The sequence below is a fragment of the Cephus cinctus genome, unplaced genomic scaffold (assembly GCF_000341935.2).
Source record: "Cephus cinctus unplaced genomic scaffold, Ccin1 Ccin1_scaffold0407, whole genome shotgun sequence".
Lineage (NCBI taxonomy): Eukaryota > Metazoa > Arthropoda > Insecta > Hymenoptera > Cephidae > Cephus > Cephus cinctus.
The window spans coordinates 486,622-512,418 of NW_014333091.1; the positions used below are offsets into that span (position 1 = coordinate 486,622).

The 25,797-nt window shown below is 41.6% G+C and overlaps 2 protein-coding genes across 15 annotated transcripts in view; one reads left to right on the forward strand and one right to left on the reverse strand.

Moving 5' to 3' along the window:
• Positions 1–3,040: 3,040 nt before the first annotated feature.
• Positions 3,041–7,835, forward strand: LOC107267553 (pre-mRNA-splicing factor CWC22 homolog). 10 transcript variants are annotated; one of them, XM_015739424.2, is made up of 5 exons: positions 3,068–3,207; positions 3,678–3,783; positions 3,855–3,999; positions 4,647–4,704; positions 5,243–7,835. In XM_015739424.2, exons 3-5 carry the CDS (start codon positions 3,857–3,859, stop codon positions 6,608–6,610), a joined length of 1,569 nt encoding a protein of 522 aa, XP_015594910.1. In that variant the 5' UTR covers positions 3,068–3,207; positions 3,678–3,783; positions 3,855–3,856; the 3' UTR covers positions 6,611–7,835. The 10 variants fall into 10 exon arrangements, with proteins under 10 accessions (XP_024940618.1, XP_015594910.1, XP_015594918.1 ...); XM_015739423.2 differs by having other exon boundaries at positions 3,201–3,334; XM_015739427.1 differs by lacking the exon at positions 3,068–3,207 and adding an exon at positions 3,217–3,334 and having other exon boundaries at positions 3,730–3,783.
• Positions 7,836–8,746: 911 nt separating this feature from the next.
• Positions 8,747–25,797, reverse strand: part of LOC107267552 — a 30,495-nt gene continuing 13,444 nt past the window's right edge. Inside the window, exons 1-7 of one of the 5 annotated variants that reach the window (XM_025084845.1) lie at positions 15,678–15,985; positions 14,817–15,388; positions 14,105–14,525; positions 13,451–13,995; positions 12,665–12,981; positions 12,013–12,312; positions 8,747–10,190 (exon numbers count right to left, since the gene is read on the reverse strand). In XM_025084845.1, the coding sequence (XP_024940613.1) occupies positions 9,711–10,190; positions 12,013–12,312; positions 12,665–12,981; positions 13,451–13,995; positions 14,105–14,274 (1,812 nt within the window). In that variant the 5' untranslated portion in view covers positions 14,275–14,525; positions 14,817–15,388; positions 15,678–15,985 and the 3' untranslated portion in view covers positions 8,747–9,710. Of the gene's footprint in view, positions 10,191–12,012; positions 12,313–12,664; positions 12,982–13,450; positions 13,996–14,104; positions 14,526–14,816; positions 15,986–25,797 lie in introns of those variants that run through there. The other 4 variants (XM_015739421.2, XM_025084847.1, XM_025084844.1 and 1 more) reach the window with 4 other exon arrangements.

The window sequence follows — 25,797 nt, forward strand, 5'->3', positions numbered from 1 at the left end:
CCCCCCCCCCCTCTCTCTTTCTCTTTCCTTTCTCCTTTGCGCGTGGACCGTGCACAAAATTCTCTCCATCCATATCCTCTTTTTTTTTTCTATAAAAAATACTCCGTACCCGGAAATTAATAATACAAGAAGTCTGGCTGTCGAGTTCTCACCTTGATACTTTCGTAATTCCACTTACGGTTGCGCAATCCAAAGAGGCGTACGCGAACCCACAATTCCTCTTCCTACCGCCACGTCCCGATCACCCCCTGTCACAATATCCATCCACGTGTCGCTCCATCCCCCAGAGGCTTCTCTTGTAAAACCTTCCCCGGTTTTCCTGATCGTTTTTAATGGAGCTAGGAAATACGTAGACCCTGGTTAAAAAAAAAAAGAAAAAACGATACAGCTTGTGGATCTACAAACAGCGTTTTCATCCGCAGGGCGAGATACCTCAAATGCAGGAAGTAACGCATCCTGTAGCAGCGAACGGACTCACGGTGGAACGGCTCGTGATACGTTGCGCGGCGAGTGCAGGTCGTGGGCTGCAGAAATAAAAGAGAAAGAGAGAGAACGGGAGAGAATGAGCGAAGCCCCCCGCCCCCGTCCTCCACAACCCTCGTAGGAGTCGAAATCATTGAGAGAATCTATGCATGACTCACGTAGAAAAGTTATTTGCAAAATTTTCAACATGGTTCGAGCATCATGGAATTTCGTTGGAAGACGCCCAGATCTCAAGGAAAACTCGTGGGCCAGATCAGCGCTGGGCATCGTGGCTGCTATGCCGTGAGAACCTGCTTATTACGTGAGCGGGCGAGTCCCCCTCGCCACACCCTTTGTCCAGCAATGCAGGAACCGATGCGAGGCCAAACGGTTCGCTGAGGGATGATCAAGGCGGTCTTAAGATGAACGGAGTACCGCGGGAAAAAGGTTTCGGAAGGGTTGCGGAATATCCTTTCCTGATGAGCAGCAGGTATCCCGTTTATCCGTTTATCGGAGCCAATGAATAGATATTAACTATAGGAAGCAACCCTTTTATATTCTTGTGTGGGATAGTATTCCTGATTTGGATGATATTTCGTGTTTTTAGGATTTACTTAATTACATAATTGAGTAATTTACTCTGAGTCGCTTTGCTTGAATTTCTATACTACCTTTATTATTGTGACCAATCAGGCTACGAGGAAGTATGCTCGTAGATTCGTGGTCACTGTTTCTGCATTCTTGTTTTCATTCCGTATATTATTTTTGAATATATTATCTTCAAGCCTTTTTGATTGGCAGCATTTTCTTGCAACGAATGTAAGGGTACGATTTAGCTTAGCAAATTTTGTCTGCGACCATCAAATGTCATGTAACGCACAGTTGTACTCGCACAAAGCTACACCTTACAGTCCGTGCGAGGAACGTTCTACCAGTTGAAAATGCTATTTAAAAACTTCTGTAACTCTTGCAAATTTTCAGATCTTGTAGTGTCCAGTTTATCTTTGAAATTTAAAGCTGGTGCTATGGTCTTCACGCACACGATTACATTTTGATTATTCGAGAACGCAGTCTATTATCTATTACTCTAAACTTCGATGCAAAACTCACTTTAATTAATCATCAGTGTCCTATATTGCCGCTTGCTGGTTGCACAGATAATGCCACAGTTCAAGATGCTCTGTCGGTGCGGTTGTGTCTCGAATTCCGCAGACACAACATGCAGTTGGCCACCACGCATCAAACTGAAATACACATCTAGGGAATTTTACGGCTCAATGAAAAGTTGTTCTGAATTTCGAAATTCGTACTACCAGCAAAGGGTACCTGATGTGATCATCGCCTCCGTCGACAATGCCAATTCCATCGTAGCCGAGCGAAACATGAACAAGATCGCGTAGCTTGGCGGGCAGAGGTTCTCTGCTACTCACCGCTGGTTCCCAAAGCAACCCTTAGAACGGAATCGGGAACTATAGAACTTCTCAAGAACTATTGAAAAAGCCTATTGTTGAAACAATGGATAAGAGAGGTATTTCCGAAAGACCAGTATAGGAGACCGGCTCGAGGAAGAATGAGCTCTCCGAGTCCGGACACTGCTTCGAGCGCTCCCCCCACTCTCCGCCTGCTCACATCCGCCGAATCCTGCTCGACGAATTTGCGCGCACACAATTTTAGGCATCTTCCAGTAATTTCTAAATATGCTTGGCCAGAATTTCCTATTTCTAAGTGTTAATATTTTAACATGTTAAAGGCATTTTTAAGAAAGTGCGGTGCCAACTTGACACTCATGTAGCACCTCAATTTTTACTAAATATTACTGACCAGATGGATGGGTCTAGGAACAATGAAGGCTTCCGGACACTGCTTCGAGCGCTCCCCCCACTCTCCGCCTGCTCACATCCGCCGAATCCTGCTCGACGAATTTGCGCGCACACAATTTTAGGCATCTTCCAGTAATTTCTAAATATGCTTGGCCAGAATTTCCTATTTCTAAGTGTTAATATTTTATCCGAGCCGATACGTCCCCTGCGTGACAGGCAGCCATCCTCACTTACGAGTACTAACCTCCGATCGCTGCCTTCGGGAACAGTCGTCAATGTTCGGATTTCGGTTGTACGTACGTAATTTATTTTCGATATTCTACAATTTCAATTCAATTTTTATCTACTCCGTATATTCTACGAGATTTTGATTTAGCCTTAATTTTATATTTTGAATAAATTTTGAAAATAAATCAAGATCCAGTAATATTTAGTAAAAATTGAGGTGCTACATGGGTGTCAAGTTGGCACCGCACTTTCTTAAAAATGTCTTTAAAATGTTTCAACAATAGGCTTTTTCAATAGTTCTTGAAAAGTTCTATAGTTCCCGGTTTCGTTCTAAGGGTTGCTTTGGGAATCAGCGGTGAGTAGCAGAGAACCTCTGCCCGCTAAGCTACACGTTCGTGTTCACGTTTAACTCGGCTACCACGGGATATACTTTGTCGACGGAGGCGATGATCACAAAATCCTACTTCTAGACTCACCGCTACGATTTAGCGCCATGATTTTGGTATAGCCTAAAACTGTAGCGTTGTGCATCTCCCTTTTAAACTCTGCAAGTAAATAACGTCCATCCGGTCTATTCTACGCAAGAACTCATTTAGATACATCTGGCTACGCTCACGGAATGCTGCCTTTATTATTTGCTCCTAAGAATTTACCAACATCCAGAGAGAGAAAGAGATAGAGCGTGAGAGAGTAAGAGGTACAGACGCAACTGGTCGGCGACCGGCAGCCGAGTATATTGTGTGGTGTAGCATTGACAGTTTTGTTTCGTTGGGTGATTATACGGGTTACGTAAAAGTTTTTATCCTATTCCAAAGTGTAGAGAGGTGGGTTAAGATTAATTTAGAGAAAAAGTAGATCTACAACAAGATTCTAAGAAAAGTTGTCGTGCTAATGAGAGGAGTCGATGTTTTTTTTGTTCGTAAGATCGCGCGTGCGTTTTATTTGTATTAACGAGGAAGCAGCATTGCGTGGCGTCGGTCTTGCTTGCGTATTTAAAACTTGGCCGTTTAGAGAAACGCATTTTCTCTACCCTTGCATATCCTAGCATACCCTCACTCACTTTATAGCCTCTGAGACTATGTACTAAACTTTTCTCGATTTGGCTGAGAGACGAACTCCGACTTAAATTTTTATTATAAAAAATTCTAAGTACACACCCTTTAATAGATTTCAGAGTATTTAAATCTAAACGAAGCTCAATCAGCTTGTACTTTCTCAGTGTGCAGAAGGTGAGCGTAAAAGATAGTGTGAAAGTGAAACTGGAATTCTGAGGGTGAGTGAGAGAGGTTGTGCTAAGGGTACAGAGAGTATAATTTTTTAAGCAGAATATTAATCATATCGTAGAGATGGGTAAAACGCCAAAGAAGGCGGTCCCGGGGGGCGATGAGAGGAATTTGTACATTCGGAGGCTTAAAACTGCAACCGCGTCGTCGAAAGCTTCTGATACGAGCTTACCTGAGAGACAGCGCGAATCCGAGAACGAGAACAGGTTTGTAAATTAATCAATCAGATGAGTCTGATGCTCTGTCGCAGTTTCTCAGTTTCTATGTACTTTGGGCTTTTTTTTGGGTCGTTGGTCATATTGATGATACTGCTTCAGCTGAAGGCAGTTTTGATGCATCGCTGAACACCTGGGATATTGTGCTTAGAGATACAGGTTGATAAGTAATGCAGTTTGCAATGTAACTAGCTTATAATTCATTATGTAGCTCAAGTAAACATTGCTCTAAATTGTATACGTTATTTAACCAACGTTGTATACAATCAATAACAGTAATGTATTTGTGCTTCGAATCAATCAGTTACAAAGCATTCTATAGCAACTGAGCGAGAGAACTATTCTAGCCACCTTATCTTACTTTCTAAATTGAATTACCAATACATTGTGTATTAACATACATATTTCATTTTGTTACATTGAAGTAATGGCATTGCTGTTGGTATTTCATTCGTCTAATATATTTGTTGTGAGCCTAATGAAAATGAGAAACTTTGAGTATACCTTCTTTCCAAACTCAGTTGAATTATTACCACCTCTCATCACCTCCGGTAGTTCTCTTATGAAAAGCTTTCAGTTATGTATGTTTACAATACATTCTTTTTTATGTATTCATTAACAATTGATATTTGTTTCAGATCAAAATTAAGTGGAACGCAAAAACAGTTACCAAGTAACACGGGAAAGACCTTCAAGGTAAGTGATATATATTTTTAAATGTATGAAAAAGCAATTATTGCCACACACCAGTATCAGACTATGCAATGTCCTAGTAAACTAATTGGAAATGTGTGTACTTTCCACTTTTTAATACTATTTAAATACTTATGTAAGATTCTTGATATCATAAGATTAACGCCATTACCACTCTATGTAATGACTGTGCTGAGTTATATTAGTCAATATGCCCCACTATCTTTTGACTCATTAATTAGTTTCTTTCTTATCATCGGTCACCACCTAACGTGTGACGTTCCTTAACTGTACGATTCCTCAGTGCGGGCGCAAGTTCCTGATATAGCGTGTAATCTCAAAGTTATCCCAACCTATTCATTTGCTAATTATTCAATAAAACTTCTCTTATAATATAAAGTCTACAGACGGAAATCCATATAGTGTTGTGCGTGTAGGTTGCAGTCGGCGAATTTTACTAACTAGATTTATTCTACAAAAACTTCAAAACAAGTGCGTGATGTAATTTAATATTATGTTTCTCTACAATATTCTGTTATAGAGTAAACTCCGCAGCCCGTCAAAGTCCGGTGTAAGCCGCTTGCCGAAACCGCAGAGTCGTGTAGCAGCCGCTTCAAGTAAAGAACACAAAAAACTGGAGCCAGCATATAAAGCAGCAAAAAGTATGATGTCGAAGTTGCAAAAGGAAGCAGAAGAAGCTGACGTCAAATTGAAAGTATCCATTGAAAAGGAAGACGTCAAGGAACAAAATCCAGAGAATGAAACCAAAGAGCAGATTACTGATAAAGAGGCAGAGAGCGAAACACAGACGAATGAGAAACTCGAAGATCAACATGGCTCGATAGATTCAGTTGAAAGCAACCAGAGTGATGCGATTATCCTAGCCGAAAAAGTGGTTACGCCACAGAATATCGAAGACACTTCAAAACCGGAAGAAATAATCACCGATGAAAAGAATAACCATAGTACAACAACCGAAGAGGATCAGGAAGGCAGTAATTTCCGTTTGAATTTCATAATCGAGGATGATAGTCCGAAAAAGTCAGAGGATAACTTCGCCGAGAGAAATAGTAGCCAGGAGGAAGAACAAGTAATCGAAATTAAAAATGACGAAAAAGAAATGAAAGCATCAATCACTGAGAAGGATGATAATAAAAGCGAGGCTCTAACAGATACAGAAAGCTACTCAGTAGACGTCGTAGAATCTACAACATCTGAAGTTTCTGAAGCATCTGAACTTGTAACTCAAATAGAAAGTGATAAGGTGGCGGAGAAATCAACGTCAATTCCAGGAGATGACGTATCCTTTGTAACATATGATTCCAACATAATGTTGAAGGATGTCAAAATTAAACTTAACGATTGCCTCAAGGATAATTCAAAGCTTTTCGACACAAGTAATGCTGATAATAGTATTTCGGAACCACTCTCAAAGGATTCCTCCTTCGGTAGGACCCTCAGAAATATTTCAGGCAGACATTCAATCGGTCGCATGCGTCACGTTACCCTGCGTGATCGTAGATTGTCTCCCAACAATTCACTTTTTGTGAATACATCCTCAGCATCTTTACCAGCCGAAGAAGCGGGTGAACAGAAATTTTCACATTATCGCAGTGACCTCTCAGAGAAGTTTAGCAGTAATGGCAGTGCCATGGAGAAGAAACGTAAACTGGAATTGGATGCTTGCAACTCAGCTAAGAAAATCAAAACCAATGAAGAATCCAGCTTTTTGAATTCATCAATCGGATTGTTGAGAGGATGGCGCAGACCAATCCAAGTATCAACTCCTAATGTAGCAGGTTATAAACTCAAGCCAGATAAATTAAATATCAGCGGAATTCATGGGCGTAATGACAGAATTTTAGATAATGAATCCGAAGTCACCAAGAATTGGTGCACTGTCATGTAATCTGTTTTTGAGAACATAAAACCTGAGAGATTGTTTTTGAATATCGAGAGGGAAATTTACAACAAACGTAACAAAAACCATTTTTAATGAACGAAATGGAAGAAACAGATTACTGATTTTGCATATAATTTAAGGAAGTGAAAAATCAAATGGTTTTTATTACACTTGTTATAACCTTCCTTGTAAGTCTGAAAGTCATCGTGCATTTGCCAAAAAATTGTATGTATTCTAACATTTTTCAACAGATTAGAACTAATGCGCGATAAGAAAATATTCCTCACGTATTTTACCTATCTCGGTAATATCCTTATCAAAGTACACTTTCATTTTTTTACACATTAATTGAAACATTTATGAGTAATGAGGTTCCATTTTGTTTTATCATAATCACAGATTATGCAACTATGGAGTGGAAGCTCCTTTGAATCAAACTACCGTTTGCCATCAGAAACTGGTAACTAAGAAATTGAGTCAGCATATTCATGTACAAAGATTTAATCTCAATTTTCATAAATATTTTAAAAGGTATCTCAAATTTCTACCATTCTAATTTGATATGCCAGACAAGCCATTTTAAGATGTTCAAGAGGTAACAAAATTGTTACACAGTTACGATTATAAATTATTAGGATCACTCATCAAGTATCCCTATCTTTGACAGAGATAAGAGTAACTACATGGTTTCCTATTAATTCATAATTGTCGTGCAGCCATTGTCAGGCTTATGAAATTTCATTGTAGTCACTTTAGAATCACCGTTTTATTCGCCATGACATTACAAAAAGAGTAGACCCTCCTAAAGCCAATTAATGCGGCTCCTTATTTACTTAGAATATAAATTAGGTCAGACTGCCTTTGTCTACGTTAGTGCTTTCGTGTCCGAGAAATTCAAACCTTTCTGAAAGCATGTGAACAAATGCAAAATAATCCATAAGTATGAATTATTAATTTGCTTATTTCCAAAGGCATTCTTTTCTTAAGATTAAATAATTAATTTAAGTAACACACAGACATATATATAAATATATACATATGTCAGTCCTACCTTAATTCATATTTGCTTTCTACGTCCTTATTTCGTTTATTAAATTAACTGTCTGATTTTACCAGTTTATCAATGTAATATCATAATAATATTTGCAATAGTGTAAATGGGTATTTATAATTTATTACAGTCCTGAGGTAAAACAAAAAAATATCCAAGAAAGACAGGTATCTGAGTTCACTCCTCGAGTTTTATTCATTTCCAAAATTCACGTCAGTACTAACACATCTTAAGCTTTCTTTAAACTTTGCTTACATTGAGATATAGTTTAATTTTGTTTATCTTCAGAAAAAATATTTCTTTAAATAGTATGTAAAGGCTACCTATACAAACTGTACAACATACAGTAATATATATTGTGTATCTTCAACGTAGTTTACCACATGGTAAAGGAAATATTGTACAACAATAACAGCATTTAGGTCTTAACTTTTTTTTTGTAAGCAGTATCTTTTCAAAATTTCCAATATCTCGTGCCTCGTTTCCTAAATTTATGTGGTACTATGTTGCTCAAGATTTCGTCTATTTTTTAGCTGTTGGACATACTCGATACAATGAATAGAGTCTTAGGCACATGTATGGAATTTATGCACGCGCAGAAGAAAGTGCTTTGGTGAGATAAGGAAAAGAAATTTACGAATTATTCGACCAAAGTTAACTATGAAAAGGCCATTCTATGTATAGTCCCTAGGACGGAATTGGGAATCATTAGGTACCTGATTTACATGATTTTGTATGTTCACTTTTCAAAGCTATGAGGCTGTTTAACAGTTTCGTATGGTTGACAGTTCTGGTTTTTTTTTTCCCATTTAATGCCTATATATTAAACCAATTTCCGTCGATGAATTCCTCGAGATTAGACATTGGATGGTCTGTTATACTTTTTAATTCATTAACAAGAACAGAAGTATTAGGCTAAAGAATTAAAAGATGTACATAGAGAGTATGAAATTTATAATAAATGATCCATTGTCAATATATATTTGTTATATTGTACCTTCCAGAATCTTAAAATATTATTGTGAGGTAATCGTATCAAAGTAGGCGCCATAAATTCAAACCGTAAGGATTAAAATTATATTTTTTGTTATATTTTCAGTACAATTTTTGGTACAATCAAATTTCCCTAGATTGTATCAAAGCCTAATGTGTTACTAGTAGCTTGAATACTGTGTATACGTATAGATCTCAGCACTCAACTGGAAAATGTCGAAACGTGTTTACACATGTGCGTCACATACGGTCGTGCCGATATATAAATTATTATTTCAACGCCATATTTCTCGAAATTGATATTGCGCGTTAGCGCCAACCTCGAAAATTCATTGACAATCTGTTTTTATGTATATTTTTATTACAAAAGCTCTTGTAAAAAAGTCATAATGTACAAATAATGAGTCTTACATATAAAACTTAAATTACACTTGCTCGTTGACACTAATTTATTCAATCGATACGTTTATTAATATTACGTAGTAAACAGACTGATTTTTTTCAATTACACTTTTATCAATAATATCCCTTGCAGTCATTATCAAACACAAATATAAATTTCAAACAGTATAACAATGAAATAATTTATTAGCTAGCAATTTACATTTTTCAAAAACGTCAAAGATCCAATTACTGATGTTTTAAACGTATACCAGCCTCCTGATTGGCCCTCAGATCTACAGTAATAATATTTTTGTACAGTTATAAGGTTTTCGATTCCGCACATCTTATTCCCCCCAAAGGTCCGAAAATTCGAGTCATGCAAATATCTTTCCAAACGCATCAAAAGAATCCTTCCAGACCTTATCTCCTGTATAATGAGCTAAGAGAATTCGAGAACAAAGAGTAACAGAATTGATTTCCGACGATTCAAAGACACAAACGTAACTCATCCGTTTTATACGAACCATCCGAGGTTACATAACCTTATTATTTGGAACTGCAATATACCACACTGAATACCGCAGGCAAATAATTAACTGATAACGAAGTCGCGTTATTGCTACATATTATAAATTCATTAAACGTTACCCTATTCGAAGTAACTCAAGTTCAATTAATTTAAGAGGTAAGTACTACAGCCTTGTACAGGCAAGGTCCTTGACAACCTTCTCTAAGGCCAGGCCAAAGTACGGACCTGATCCTGGCGCCATTAGGATCCGTGGAGGCATGGTGCCTTGCATGGACCTCCCTTCTGAATTCAACTCCTTGCGCGACGTCCAATACCAAAGGGGTTGTTCTGGCTAAACATATCCACGCTAGACTCGAGCAGTTCGCGGCGTATTGCTTAATCTCCGTGCAGCCCCTTAGACAAGGGAAGTCGTAGAGGGTCCTTTCGAGTTGGTTAACCACTTGCTTAGCTACTTCCTGTGCGCCAGTTTGCACCCCTGCAGTCGCCAGCTGATGTCTGATACAATTATCCATTTCCGTCGAGACCGAAACGTTCGACGTTCCCATTGGCTGCCCGTTTATCCCGTTTAAAATCTTGAGCGCCTCCAGGCGCCGCGAACTTTGAATCATACCGGCCAGACGCCATGATAACTGCAAATAAAAATCATCGACTTCCTTTAATATAGGATCCATGTTATAGTTAACGTATTGCTTATAAAGAATCTCCTGAATTTCTGCGACTGCTTATTCGCGATGCCATTTGGACGTCGCTATCGTCGTTCAATGCGTGTTAACTTACTACTCGGCTCGTGCCTTCACGGGCTGCAATCAACTTGACGAATTGCAGTTCGATTCAATAGACCTCTAGCGAAGTAGCCGTTTCGAATATAAAATTCCAATATTTCTTTTTTCTACAACCGCAACTATACAATAGCTAATAATAAGTACTTTGGTGCGTGCTTTTCGGCTGTTATCACTGCTGTTCATTTTAGATTATTGATTTTCTAAGGTTGGTAAAACGCCTGGTGTATTTGTATGCAAAGCAATAGCCTCGGGCTGACAGACTGGATCCTTTACTACTTGCTGTGACGAGTACACTCTTCGACAAAAATACATGAAACGTAGCTTTTAGTAGATATTCATCGTCCTGATGACATCGTGTTTCTAAACCCAGGGACAAAAGCTTCAATTGTTCAAACAATGCATCAATTGTTCACTTTTAATTGCTCGTTAGGTCCATTTAAATTTTATATAATAGGTTTAAATAAAGTAAACGAAATTTCCCCGACGTATCTAATCAGTATAAGGTTCATTCTTACAGGACTAGAGGGGCAGCCACCCTCGAAGAAAATGTCGGAAGAAATTTCATCAGCCAGTGTTTGTTCGCGGATAATTACGTTACGTGATGGAAACTAATCTCGTGCCTGATCACGGTTAATGTGTTTATATCCCAATATAAAGGGAAATAAATTTTGTTGATACATATCTTTCGTGTTTCCTTTGTTCTTTACGAAGTCTGCACATTTTCTACACAGAGTACATAGTGCTCTTCTTAATATGTGCACTTCAGCTTAGCCGTGGAGAGGGAGAGAGAGATAGAGATTGGAATTAGGGGATGATGGATATATACATATATATAGAGAGAGAGAAAGAAGGAGAGATGAAATGTTGAAAAACATATATAAATATAGGTGCACGCGTATATGTATATATGTATATATATATATATATATATACACACACATATATGGTCACACGTGAGGTTGAAAATCCCAACAGAGATCCAACTCACTGTACATTTAAAATTATGAGTTTATTACAAGCTGAATGTGTGGGAACGCGTGGGCGGAATCCGAGCGGAGAATTCCTCGGTTTTTGTGGCTCTCGGCACTAATTGCGCGCACGGAAGAGCCAGAGGAATTATTTGCAATTGTTCTGCTAGCTGCTACGTAGGTCGGCGTTTCGAAATTTGCATCGGTCGGTTGTACAGACGCATCCACATGCCAGATACACGCGTATGCGAATATTTCTGGGAAAATTATTGCCTCGTGATATTTTGTACACTGTACCTCGTTAATTGTATTTTGCTAATTATGACTTGCTGGATCTTTGCACATTACCAATACGACCGGCGTCCACATTTTAAAAAGAAAATACGCGCTGGCAATAAATAGGAAATATTTCCTAGCTTCCTTTTTTGGCTTTCATAGATCTTCCACGTGCACCAGGAATTGGCGATTAAAATCTTTACTATTAGTAATAACGCGGGTCACGAACTTTGCACGAACCTACGTGTGTTATTTTTGCAAAAGTATGCAAATTTTGTTTCACTTCAATAAGTTTCGTTCAATTCGTTATCGCGAAATGAATTTTGGACTGCAAGTAGTGTTTTTAAAAATGCTCTTCGTACTGGTGAATCTAAGGGTAATTAACGTTCTTATTTATTTAAACAAATGTATAATTAAAAACTTACCACTACCACCGAGTAGAGAATTTTTGCTTTCAGGTCGGGAGTGTCTTTCAGGGAATCCAGTGCATCAAGTGCATCCAAAGTATGCAAATGCGCTTGAGCATACAGAGCACCGTATCTTTCAGTTAGTTGCTCGACGCTCGGTTGACCAATGTGAATATTTTGAAAATTTTCCTGGCCATCAACACTCTCATTTCTGACTTCCGGTTCCGGCGTAGGACTGCCACTCTCGTCCGTGTGATATCCTGCGCTGCTAGATTCCTCCTCGTAATCATCCAGTACATTATTCTCTAGATGTAGCTCCTATAAAATATAAAAATAAATCACGTACTGCAAAACGTTACAGGAACTCAACAAATTCTTCGTGCTGTAAGTGGAATTGATTAATATACGATATACGTATACCCGGTCGTTCAGCCCAAACGTATCACCTGAACATGGTTCTATCATAAGAGTCAAGTAAAGGTGCTGACTTCAGTTTGGACTGAATAAACACTGAATGAGAAGCAATAAAAAAAAGCAGTATAGCAACAATCAGCATAAGTTGAAATTCTATTTCACTGACGGCACGAACTCTGAACTGAAGTAAATTGAAGTAATTCCATAAAACTGCAGAGGTTCGTTAAGAGTGTTCTCATGAAGACTGCACTCTTACTTGAGGATTGTTTTCGCTCATCAACTGCAAAGCCAGTCCGCAGCCTCTTGAGAATTGTAAGAGTCTCGCGGCCAATGCAGGATTCTTATTACTACTGGTGCTGCTGCCATCAGACTTCCTCAGTGGCGCCCACTGCCTCAGGGCTTCCTTATCTTGTTCCACTCTGCGTTTCAATTCGTCCAATAAATTTTCGAAACTCAGACTGCTGGTCTTCTCCAAGGTGTTCAGTAGACTTTGATTGTCGATCAGTCGTTGCTGAATCTCGCTGTATTTCAAGGACAGTTGTCTTTGATGGGAGGCAGCCTGGACCCAGTGATCTGAAAAATGATAAGTCTTTGTAAAATTGATATTTCGCACTGAATACCAAAACGGAACAGCCTGGGAATTGTCTATTTGATTTTTATTTATGTATTACCAATTTTTAAAATCTATTATTGTAACCGGGGTCATAACTGTTTGATCGAACGCCGACCGTTAGAATGCACAACATGTGCAAACGTATCGATGTTCTGTCAGGGAGATATATCTGATAAACATATATGTACGTTTAAGCAAATTTTCGACTGTTGGGACAAATAGGATATATTTTTAGAAAATTAATAGAATGCGCACCGACATTCAAACTTTAACTAGTTAGCCTACTCAAGATTAAAGCAGCCGCGAATTATGACGGTGAGGCGATATTCGAAAATAAGTGAAAATTTATAACAATTAAAAAATATCTTGTCCCATCGTCTCCTTGTAATAGACTTTCCAATAACTTTAATTGCTATTTAATCCAAATACCTTTGTGGCTTCCAGCGTGCTTTCCGAAACTCTCGATCTTGTGCAAAGCCAGCTTGTAAGCTTCCGTCCGTAATTCAAGTTCCTCTTTAAGGGCAATAGGCAGGGGAACAAGATTCTGAGTATTAGCATTTTCAGAATGCTTACTCCTGGCGGAAGGAACAAGACCATGTTTCCCAAGACCTTCCACAGCTCTTTCCAAAGCTCTTCGTCTCGTAGCAAGAGCATTCTTCGATGTCGGCGCTAGTCTCTGAAGCGCAGCAAGCAGCTTGGCCCAAATTCTTACGTGGAAGTGATCCTGAGTACTCGACACAAGATGCACCACCTTCCACAGGACTTGTTCAACACGTAATATCTTTGCGTCGTCAACGTTGAGTTCAGAAAGTCTGGAATAAAGGGCCTCGAGCAGTGCGAGACTATGGGGCAGTGTCTCAATTAGTAAATCGATAGGAATATCCGGCAGGGCAGCCCTGAGCGTATAACCAGGAAGTCGCATTAGAAAACCAGCAGCTTCACGATACTGTCTTCCTTCGTAAAGCCTCAGCAATCTGAAACATCCATTCAAGAGCCAAAGATAGGATGGACAAGCATGAACGGTCCTGGGGAGAGACCAGAAAAGGTCAAAGGACGTTGAACTTGACCCTGAAATTTTAATACCTCCTCAAGGCCATACGTGGATTCGAGGCTTCATCTTCAACTGGATCCAAGTGACCGACTTGAAATTGGGCCCCGGACCATACCAGCCTCTGTATTGGATTCCTGGGCCGTTCGGGCCTTATCCTCTCGCAAGAGTTAAGACCCACGAACGGTAAGGTACGTCTGCTCATTTCTTCTTGCTGATCTCAACCGTGACCACAATCCACAATTTTCACCTTCTCTTCTTCCTCATATACTGTATCCTTTCTTTCCTTCTGAATCTGCCTTCTCTTGCTTGGTCCTCCGTTTGGATACACAGATGACCTATAGCTTCAGGGCGTCGGCCCACTTCCCATGAGCGGCCGAACACGCGGATTCACATCACCCGGGCGCTTTCTAGTTCGTATCGTCGGCACTGACGTCTCCCTATCCTGTAATCCCCCTGGGAAACGTTAGGCGGATTTACATAAATTGAATACAATAGACCCATCCCCGTAGCGACCTGCCACAGCCGCCATACTCGATTTCAACGTCCGGGCTGATTGTCAATATCAAAAACACTTTGATACAGAGACGAAGCACGAGTCTTTAAAAAAGTTTCACCTTAGGGGATATTTTAGGGTGAACACTTGAATCTCTTATCAAGCCCTTACGGGTATCTAGCTTATTTATCTATAGATTTGCACGGTATTTATTTTTTCATCTCTTATTTTATAACCCACATGAAACTTACCCTTTTGGATTCCCTTTTCCTCAGAATACTCAAGTAACGACCTGGAGGAGGAACGGGGTCCGTGCACAGAGTGGCACTATGAATGAAAATGGATTTACAATGGTACCAAATTGTTTAATTGAAATCCTGTGCCGGGACTGATCACCTCAAGCGTTCAGGAGGCACTGATTCACTTTGATGAAAATTCTCACGACACCTTCACACCGCCACGTGTTCAAATTAAGTCGTTCTCACTGATCACACGATTTTTCGAATTTCACTACCGCCTCAAGGAAGCCTCCACTGGGTCCTTGGGTATCGCCGGAGAATTTCAAGGTCCGGATCATCCAGAAACGCAGACTCTGGCGAATCCAGAGACACGTGTTCCGACATATCGAAGTCCAGTAGGCGAATGCGGGGCCGAAATCCTGAGCTCGGAAGTATAGAGTCCCCGATGCGTAAGGTGGAAGTGGTTAGTGGGGCCCGAGGGCCCACGATAACTTCTTCGGCCGGGGAGAGAGAGTAGAGGAGGAGTACCAAGACAGCTCGTGGGGCCTGCTGTCTGCTGGAGATGCTGATGCCGACCTACTGTCCTGCATACCAGCCACGACAACCTGCCGGTTACTATATACGCCATTTAATATATCGAAAACCCAGAAAGTTCCTTTGTCCCATTATCGAACTCAGTGACGAGTACGTGCATTAATAATCTACAGTAAGCACCATATAAACAGATGTGGCACAGTACTGACTCCGTGTTAACAAGATCCAAGCTAATGCATTATGTATGTGCATTCACAGTGGATTCTAAGAGAAATTGAATTTACTTGAGACAACGTTTGAAAAATTCGAAAATTCTAATGCACAGAACCCATTACCTACCCCAATGCAGTATCGGCTGTCCGATCCAAAGTTCCTGTACTGTCCGCTACTGCATCTCCGTCGGATAAGATCGGTACTGTCAGTGGTGATGAAGGTCAAAAAATAATTTTCAAATCCACTGCCTTGTCGACGTATGACTTACGTGTTATTACGTAAGAAAATGAGATTGAAGTTTTCCTAAAGTTTAGCCAAGAATAGTCCTCGGCGTCCTGAAATAGTTTATTCGGACTTAGCGCAACGTCTTTTCACGTAAAAAGCTTAAGTGACTCTTAAGTTACAAGGAGGAAAGCTGCTTTCCCACTTTCTTACTAAAATGGCCACGACGCTAGCTATCGGTATACGCTTGCGGATATCAACGTTAAATTGCTCGGCACAGAACAGCCAAGTTAATTAATCATCGATGTCAGAACTTGAGTCAAGACAAACCGTGCGGTGTGAATGTGGTTTTATTAACTTTATTCGCTACTTGTGGATTCCGTATGAGAAACGTATACAACTTATGGAACGCCACAATGAACTTCCTGTGGCCTGACCGACTCGTTACGTTCCGTAAACGTTTCCAGAGCGCGAGATAGCACGATGCTTACCACGAAGAAACCATAGGGATCAGTTAAGGTTAGCAATAAAATGAGAAGGAACGTTACGTCGCTCCAGTCCTCGATATTTAATTTATCCCCATGTAGGAAATCAGGAGCGGAAACTGTCATCTGGCATTGTTAAATTACTGGGTATTACAGGCATGATGATATTTACGAGGAATATTACAGAGGTTCCCCCTTTGTGTAGATCGTAAGAGGATTGCTGCTGATGTCTCTGGGGAGCCCGGAGGCCGGACAGAAAGGTCGCGACTTATGAGTTTCCGCAACTATCATATATATATATGTATATGTATTTACATTACGCGCATTTACGAGGACTCGGGATACATAAAGTGCACCCTCCATTACAGTAAAACGGATCGCAGGTCGGCGAGGAACTTGGCATCGGCAAAGTTTCTAGTGAAATGCAAAACTTGATACTTTCTCTGCGCATCCTCATAGAAGCCTCCTTCATAAATCAGGCATCCAATATGGGGACGATTACTTTTTCAATGGCGAAGGGCTTTCACGAAATCGTTTAACTTTCGCTTCTTTCTCGTCTAAGGTGAACACGCGCGTGAAATTTGTTGCGATGAACTATAGCGAAATCGTAAGGTGCGCTAGCAAAATCGATACACGATAATCGATAGGATGCCAGGTGGTAAGGTTCGATTAAAAGAATTAATCGAAACTCGAATAAAAATGTGCAAAAATCAATATTTAATCGACACGTAAGTGATGTATAGAGTAATAGTAAGTGATGTCGATAGAGAAAATCAACGAAAGGATTAATTCTTTAAAAGGAAATAAAAAACCCGATTGGAAAGTGACTGAACTACTCGTGATCGCCTATACCCGTGCTAATGTTATTAGTCGATTTTGAGGCTAGAATAGAAAAGTCATTAGCATAAACTACAAACTGTTATGACGTTTCATCTTCAATTTTTAAAGGCAGATCGAAACGCGACACACTCGGCACGAGTGACGCGGCTTTCCCTGGGACGGTAAGCGCCGCCACGAGGCGTCTAACTCGTTCAGTTGAAGGTTTGATAAATAGGAAAAACATTTTGCTAAGCTACCTTACAGCTGAGCCAACGTAAACAAGTACTCGTAGATATACAAGACGGGTTAACCGAGCATAAAACATCTACGTAGGTTGGTATAGATAGCAGCGTGTAACGTTGCGCAATTTTTACTCCTTTTGACAATGACTGGCGTCGGTTGTCCTTTTCAAATTTTTCTTCCTTCCCGCCAATTTCTGTACCTCGTTAAATTACCTGGGGCAACGTTCACGCTTGGTAGCAGGGTAAATCGGTACGCGACGAAAGATGCTGAATAATTGGAAAACTGTGAGAAAAATGAGTTGGACTTTTTAAGATATTTTTTATTATTAAACAAACGTATAAAACGGATGTGCCATATTAATTGGAGTTCTCGGGTAAGAGAGTTTACGTTGCCCAGTTGGTCACGAAGTGACTGTATCTTTAGGTAAGGAAGACAAGCGGATAGGTACGACCTGCAAGTTTCGTAGGACTTGTAATGCACTGTTTACCGATTGTACAAGTACGTTCTGCAGGCTTCATCATATTCTGTGGTACTTGTAACGATATTACAGTCCCGTACCGAGTCTACAAGATGTAGATACTGACTGCACTCGGTAGATACTGACAAAAGGATATCTACTCTCTTGTCAGATAGGTAAGCCGTAGTCTAGACTCCAGGGAACCTAAAAAAGTCTGCAGTTCATGTAGTGTTTTAGGCTGGATTGGCGTCTACGTTAATATTCGCATAGCTACAAGTTACAAGTAGGTACACTGTTCTCTGGTGTACAAGTGAATGACCGCCTTCCTACAGAAGATTTCACCTCTCTGGGCCATAAGCCGGCCGAGACACACTGTCAACGAAAAGGAAGGAGCTACAGTACGAGAGAGACTCAAGATACTGTATGAGTTCGTGAGAGAGAGAGAGAAAGAGAGAGAGGGAGGGACGAGGTAGGACAGTAAAGAAAGGTGACGGTAGGCATAGTATAAGAGAGGGGGAACGACAGAGAGATAGTATCACAGTGATCGAGCTGATATTCGGGCAATGCCCTTGCCGTTTGCCAAAATCAAAACCCCATCGTTCTCTGCTTACGCCTACTATCTTATTGGCTCTCCCTCTCCCGCTCCCGCTCTCACTCTCTCTCTCTCTCTCTCTCTTTCACTTCTATAAAATGCCTGTTGGCACGTTGCTCTTTCCTCCTGTGCTCTCTCACGTTCTCACCTCCTCATCATTCTCATTCTTCTCCTCCTCTGGCTCATCCCTCCCGGTTCGCCAGCTGTGTACTAGATTGGGAAACATTGCAGCCGAACATGACCCAATTTCTCGAATCGTCAATTAAGCGCGAAAACAGAAACGACTCGCCGGCCCTGTAAAAGCAGACTCGTCACACCTAACCGTCGCACCAGCCCTGATCTCTTGGTGTCCGCGTATCTCAATGAGTGCATCTCTCTTGCTCTTCCTCTCTTTCTCTCACTTCAACTGTCGGAGTAAATATCTCCGCGACTGGCGGCAAACGACGATTCATGAAATCGACTGAATGAAATTAAACCCTAACTCGACATGACGTAACGACAGTAATGGAAATGACGTCCCTTCGTTCAGAAGATTCTTCGTCTCATTACAGCATCGTCGAATGACGAGCGTCGTTACGGCCGAATCGTGCCTCTGTATCTGACAGGTCTCTGTTTAGGTCTTTGAGGAGGAAGGATTTAACAAAGAACGTATGAGGAATCATTAGGAGGAAAAACGATGTCGTCGTATTCCGGCCAGGATAAGCTTAAGTAAGTTAATTCTGTGTCGTCCAAATGAAATATAACGACAATCTACGTCTTTGTCTGGAGTTATCTACGTCTATTTTTGACGGCTTCGATGTATATCTACCGGGTGTGCTTGAGTTAATAAATTCAAGATTTAACCAGCTTGGACTAACAGATGACAGAGCAATGCCACCAGAAATGTTGACCTGATGCTCGTTCTCGCGAAAGGAGAACGCTCGCGACGCCACATGACGCCTCTGAGAATCGACGCTAAGGGTAATTCTTCTTGGGTTTAACCTGCAGAAATAGGCCGCAAGGCAGGAGGCAGCCAGGCAGGTAGGTATAGGTAAAAGTATAGGTAGGTGCTACGTGTCGCGGACGAGGCTCGTGATCGATAGGGTATACCTACCTTTACTATATGTACCCCATGCTAATACAGACCTACCACCATAACCCATGGCAACGTTGGCGAACCTGTGGCGATGACTCCATACACGCGCCGTTGTACTTACATGAGACGCCGGCAGGTAACGTGTTATATTATGTACATAAATAATGTATACATGGTACCTGGACGTCAACGAGCGAAAATATCTGATTCTTCCAATTTTTCATAGTTCTCGCTCTTTCTTTGACAACTTTGTATACACGTATACATTGTGAGAATTCGATTTGCCTTTTGTTATATTATGTTTAATCCGAAACATTGTCAGAATGTATTTCTATATATATTTATCAGGTTGGTGCTGACGTCTCTTGGGCCTTTCTCTCTGGCTGCTGGCTGCTGGCTGTTGGATGCTGCGACGTAAAATACGAGACATCGCGAACGACCTTGTATTTCAATAGATAAACTCGAGAATTATCAAGGGGTGCGATAAATTCTGAAGGAGAAAACGGGAAGGGTTTATATCGGCACGTTTTGCACGGGAGGATTTTCAAAAGCACCATTGCTCCAGACTACTGGTAAAAGCAGTGTTGGGATTAGTGTATTGGTAAGCAGACAGGTATAGTTGGGTCTTTCTAGTTCTTTAACATATAAAAGTTACGCGACCTTTATCCTATTTTAAATCCTTATCTGAATAATGGCCATTGACAGTCTTATCTGGATGACTGTGAAAAGTGCTGTATTATCTATGGCTGCAATCTTATTCTTATATTCCCTTGAATCAGCAACTCTTCTTCCCTTCGAGCCACGTAATGCTACTGATAATTAAGCTTGGAACTTTTCTTCACTCGACCGTACTCACGATCCCAACGCTTACCCCGGGCCAAGTGCCGTAAAAGAGTTTTTCACGGTTGCGATTCAGGCCTATACTACCACATCTCAATTACGTGGAATTTTTTTCATTAGAGAATCCGAGCGACTGGAAAATGGGGTCGGTGCACGGTAATTCGCGTATGCCGTGATTGAGGATGGATTTTATAAAGGTGACCACCCGGTACATAGTGGCAGACAAGCACACAGCCCTACTCGGTCAGAAACGACCCAAGCAAGGTAGTTTCAGTAGAACAGAGCATAGTACTCCTCAGTGTAGTAAAGTAGCGTGGAACGAGCGAGGCAAGGCAGACCCGTCAGCCTGCCTGCCTGCCTGCCTACCTGCCTACCTACTAGTCAGCCAGCCAGCCAGCCAGCCAGCCAGCCTACCAGTCAGGGTAGTTAAGGCAGGGTGTGACAGATTTCACGGGACGCCGAGCTAACGAAAAACTAGTCGGCTGTGAGGTGAGAGGGCAGAGACTCACACTCCCTTCGACCGTTTCATCAGCCTCCTTTACTCCTTTTATCCCACATTCCTGCACGTGAAACACCGGTAGATAGGCTACATTCGGAATATCCTAACCGTAGCTGCTGCGCCAATTTTAACCCTATCCGCGAGCGAAGCCGCGTCGAATACTTTCGCGCTTTATGCACTTGAACGAACCAGACCGATTATACCAGACGAGATATCAATGGGAGATGGATAAGTATGTTATACGTGGGAGTGTGTAGCATGCAACCGGATATCCCGTAAGGGTCGCAGAGACGCGAGAAAGCTTTCTGCCAGTACAGGTAGGAGAAGAGGAACGAAGGGAAGACGTGGATCTCCCATTTTTCCATTTCAACTTTATTAACTTTTTGTTACCTTACGGAAGAATATCTGGAGTGATCGGCCATATCGTTTTTATTCATTTCTGAACCATTATTTTATTGATCCCTTGGGTCTAGCCTGAGCATTCTGTTGAGTTTTCATTTTTCACAGGCACGTGCAACAGAGAATTCCAAGGGCGAGCAGTGTGAATTGAGGGTGCAAGGGGGAGCTTTCAAATCGTTAATGCATCATCGCCCCCTCGACTCTCGGACGAGACTTACCAGGTGTTCGAACTCTTAGTGTGGAAGCTCTCAAGAAAGCTCGTTAAATGGTATTTTTCTTTTCCGTCTCTTCTTTGCGACCCCCTTCTTTTCTTTCCGCTCGCTGAGGAAGATCGCGATGCCGTATCCCTCGACGGGGACTCCAGAAGCAACCCCTAGCATCTACCTAGGGGTAGTTTACTAGCGAGGAACGAAGAAAGCTCCAGCAAGTGTAAACACAGTTTTAACGGGGAATCGTTTTCATTGCGTAACCAGCTACAGCTGTTTTTCCACCCTTATCATAGTCTTTACTATTTTATCCCATTTGAAGCCTCGTGTCGTCCCAACCCTCCCTCGACGACTTCCACACACACGCGGACGTTCCGCCTTTTGTCTCCCATTAAACGTTCCTCTCTCTTTCTCATTCTCGCCCCTAGCGCCCCAACCCTTGCGATTTCACTGTAATTCAAAAGAAATTCCCCAGCGAAGGATCCAGCCGTAAAAAGATTCTGCGGGGTTCTCAAGCGAGACACTTATTGCCTGGCGACCATATTCCCGTCCTCGAATAAACCACCTTTTCCCCCTTACAGCCATCCCACCCCGGCGCCACTTTTTTTTTGTTCCTTCATCTTCATCCTTTATTTCACCCTTAGCTAAACTCTCACTTACAGCCCACTTGCCTATCAAAATCAGCTTCAGCCATTTCTACCCTGTCACATCCTTCCTCTGGAGATCCTTGCTACTTGTCTGTGAGACACGCCGTATATATTTCTCTCCCTCTCCACCCCCGGGCACACAACACAGCGGAAACTTCGAAACAATGCTTCCCGCTAAGATGACAGCCACTCAGCCGCTGCGACTCGGTCTTCCACATACACAAACAGAATAGGGGGATGGCGGCTGTCGAAATATTATTATCGAAACGGCGTTTTGAGCAAATTCACAAGTGTCCCGTCTCCTTCTATCGCAGAATTTCTGTCACCGATTTCACCATTTACCATCTCTCTCGCTCTCCACTCTTCGTTTACTCAGAGAATCGGGTGTCGGAATTGCTCGTGTACAAAAAATGAAATTACCTTCCAATCTCTTTGTTACTTCGATCTTAAGCAGACTTTCAGAGTACGCTTTAACTTTCTTTTTTTTTTTCTTTTCAATACTTCCTCTCTATTCGTTTCCTCAACTCGAAGCGGATCATATATCCCGGTAACGGCAGTCTCTTTATTTCACTTGAAATCACGTATTCCGGTATACCGGGTCACCCGAGACAATTGGATCGACTGAAAGTTGGTTACTATCGTAGAAATTAAGTGGACGACCTAACTTCCGTTGGCGAGGTACTTTTGAATAACCCTATATAGAACTTAGATGGCACCTGTACCATTATCTGAAATTACCAATGGCTCACCGAGTAGATTATGCTCCTGAAGTACCTACTTACCTATCTACCCACGTAAAGCCCTGCACGTTGATGTAAGCAAGACGAGGAGGTCAGACACGCCGCACCAGGAGCTCAAACTTTCGGTTTGGCACGTATTGCCAATCCTAACAATCCTATCAATCGCTCTAGTCTCGTATGATTCATACGGTGTTTGAATTAACTAGTGAGTTAAACCTGTTCGTATACACAGCGTTTCGAATTGTTACGTGAAATCCTGATTAATGTGCGCAGCCATTGTTTGCGTCGGTTGTTTAGATTTCGCGACAGACTCCTTCGCGTTCACACGATGTTATCAGAGTCCCGTAGCAGATTCCTAAAAGCGATCGAAGTTGCGCGGAGAGAACTCTTGCCTCGTTGATATCGAATAAACGATATTTTATGGATTAGATTTACACGGGATCTCCCGGCCTTATTAAATAATCAAGGATTTACACCCTCAGGCACGCCTGGGTAAGCGTCTTGCTCTCGTGCAAACTTTCTCAATTATCGTTGAAGGATCCTATAACCATCCTGTTAATTGATCGGGAACAAAAATACTCGAGTAAAAGGGTTGTCCTACTTACATATATGTGAATTTAAGGTAGCACTAGGTTTTATCGGATTTGAAAACGCGCGGAAATCACGCCTGCCATATTCGCTTGAATAAGGGTTTGCTTACTTTCTTGACGTATTTTTTCTTGTTTCTTTTTTTTCTGCTGATTTACTAGAAACAGAATTATAATTTTCTCTTGCATCCCTTTTTTTCTCTCTCACTCCTTTTTAGTTCGCTAAGCTCAACCCTTCAAGCTCCGCCCCTACTCAAATCGCGCGTCAGGCTTCCACGTTGGCGTCGACCTTCCGTCACCGTCACCTCGATCTAATTAACGTTGATTAAAGGAAGAGAGTAATATTGTGCCGCTATGAAATTCGAATCCTTGATCGTCCTTGTCCGACGTCCTCGACGTCGGCGTCCCCCGTCGCGAGGAGTACAAACCCTGCTGACGTGCCCAATAAATGTTCACCGAGCAAGCGTCGGGTTTAATTTTTTCGTATTACTCGACGCTCTTGTGATTTCGAGCAAATTAACCAAAAACCTAATTGCACGTTGCGGGTGCGCACTCTTCTTAAGTGTCACGAAGGTGCTTGCGGTTCTTCATCGAAATTCTACCTACTCCGTTATCCAAAGTTAAAGACCCCCTCGAGATGTGTGAAAAGTATTTTCCCACAGTCCACCCTGAGCTCAGCCGGTAGCTAGAGAACGATGAAAAGAGCGAGGGACGCGTGACAGAAAAAAATTGAAATAAATTTAAAAAATTCCAAATATCACAACGCTCGATTTACTTAGAGTCGAATAACTCCGGGTCGTTCGGTTTATTGTGAATGTCACTGACAAATCATAGCCGGTGATCGCACGACATTAAAGACTTTTTACTCACTTTTATCATCGGGGCTGAGTGAGATTGTATTTCTCTTTTTTTTTCATTTTTTTCGTTTAATTACGGCACAGCAACGAATCGCACTCAAATCAAATTCTCTTGTTTTACGACGAAGCCGAGCGTGCACCACTTTAGCGACGCATTAAAAACCTTAATTAATTTAGGTAGTCGGATCCATATTGATGATGCGAGGAATCGTAATTCTCCATTGCACTTCGATTTATCGTTCGCGATACGCGGAAATCGATGCTGCCACTGGAAATTCTGTGGGAACAAAAGCACAGCAAATGGCTCTTTAACGCGCGTAATACGAAAGCACAGCTACGCACGTCCATTATTGTTGAACCAAAAAAATAATCGAGGCAAAACAATGGTCCCAGGGTGCACCAACACGAGCAATACGCTTCGCCGCGTTGCTCGCACAGGCATTATATTTTTCACTGGCATTAATTTCCCATTGAGGAAGAAACGGTAGAAAGGGGCACAAAGGTCGCCAGGGTAGGTTCAACCCCAAAGCGGTCCCGTTATGGGATTAAAGAAAATGAAGATGGCAAAAGGGAGGCATAAGACTAATGGTTATTCCTACTAAATTGCACGGTGTCAGACGGACGAGGCAGAACTTTGGAAAAAGTATAAAAAACAAAAGAAAAGCGCACAAGACGAAGCCGAAGGCTGTGGCAAAGGCGACAGCCATAATACAAAGGGGTGGATCCTGTGTTTCGTTCGTCTAAATAATTTGGAATTTCACGGAGCTCGTTAATGTTCGACAGATTGAGCAGGCTGGATGTTTAGTTAAACGGGAGAGACTGTCAGGGGTGCACGGTTACAGGCATCACTAACCCAACCCAGCCCGATATATCAGACCTCTTCGGGCGACATTGCTGCTTTCACAAATACGATTACCCATCTCTCTAGCCTCGTATAGCCCGACTAAACCAACAGTGCCGCTTCCATCCGCGCCATCCTGATCCTTCGGCTGCTTTGCTGTTTGTAGAAAGTTTAGTCAGCACATCGCACGCCCGCCATCTTTCGGTAGTAGAGTTCAGAGGAAATCACTTGGAAAACCTTAAAGTTAACCATATATATGTATATATGATTTTAGCATGAACCTCGGTGAGCTTGAAATTCCAGTGGTAAACTCAGATCCTGAAGTTAAGGGTATGCAATTGATGGCTATCAGTAACTTTCAAGAAAGCGATCTAATTACCGCCGACTCCTAGGATAACTGGGATACCTGGGATACTCGTATAGTTATAACCCTTTGGAGATATTAGTTTGTAATTGGTAAGACAGCTGTTAAAATACTCTGGCGCATTCTAAAATGCATGCTAATGCACATCGAAGGCGGTCGGGTCAAAGTTCATGCGTTTGCTCAAGTCGGTTAGCAGTTTTTCTCGAACCGGATAATGCTATCTAAGACGAATAATATTGATCTTGAATAAAGTTCCGAAGAGCCACCCCCCTAGAACTGGTTACCATAGTTAAGTGTCGGATAGTTGACGTAGTCAATATAAGCTGCCTCGAGCTACGCAGTCCTGTAGACTCCCCTAAATGTCAAGAGGGAC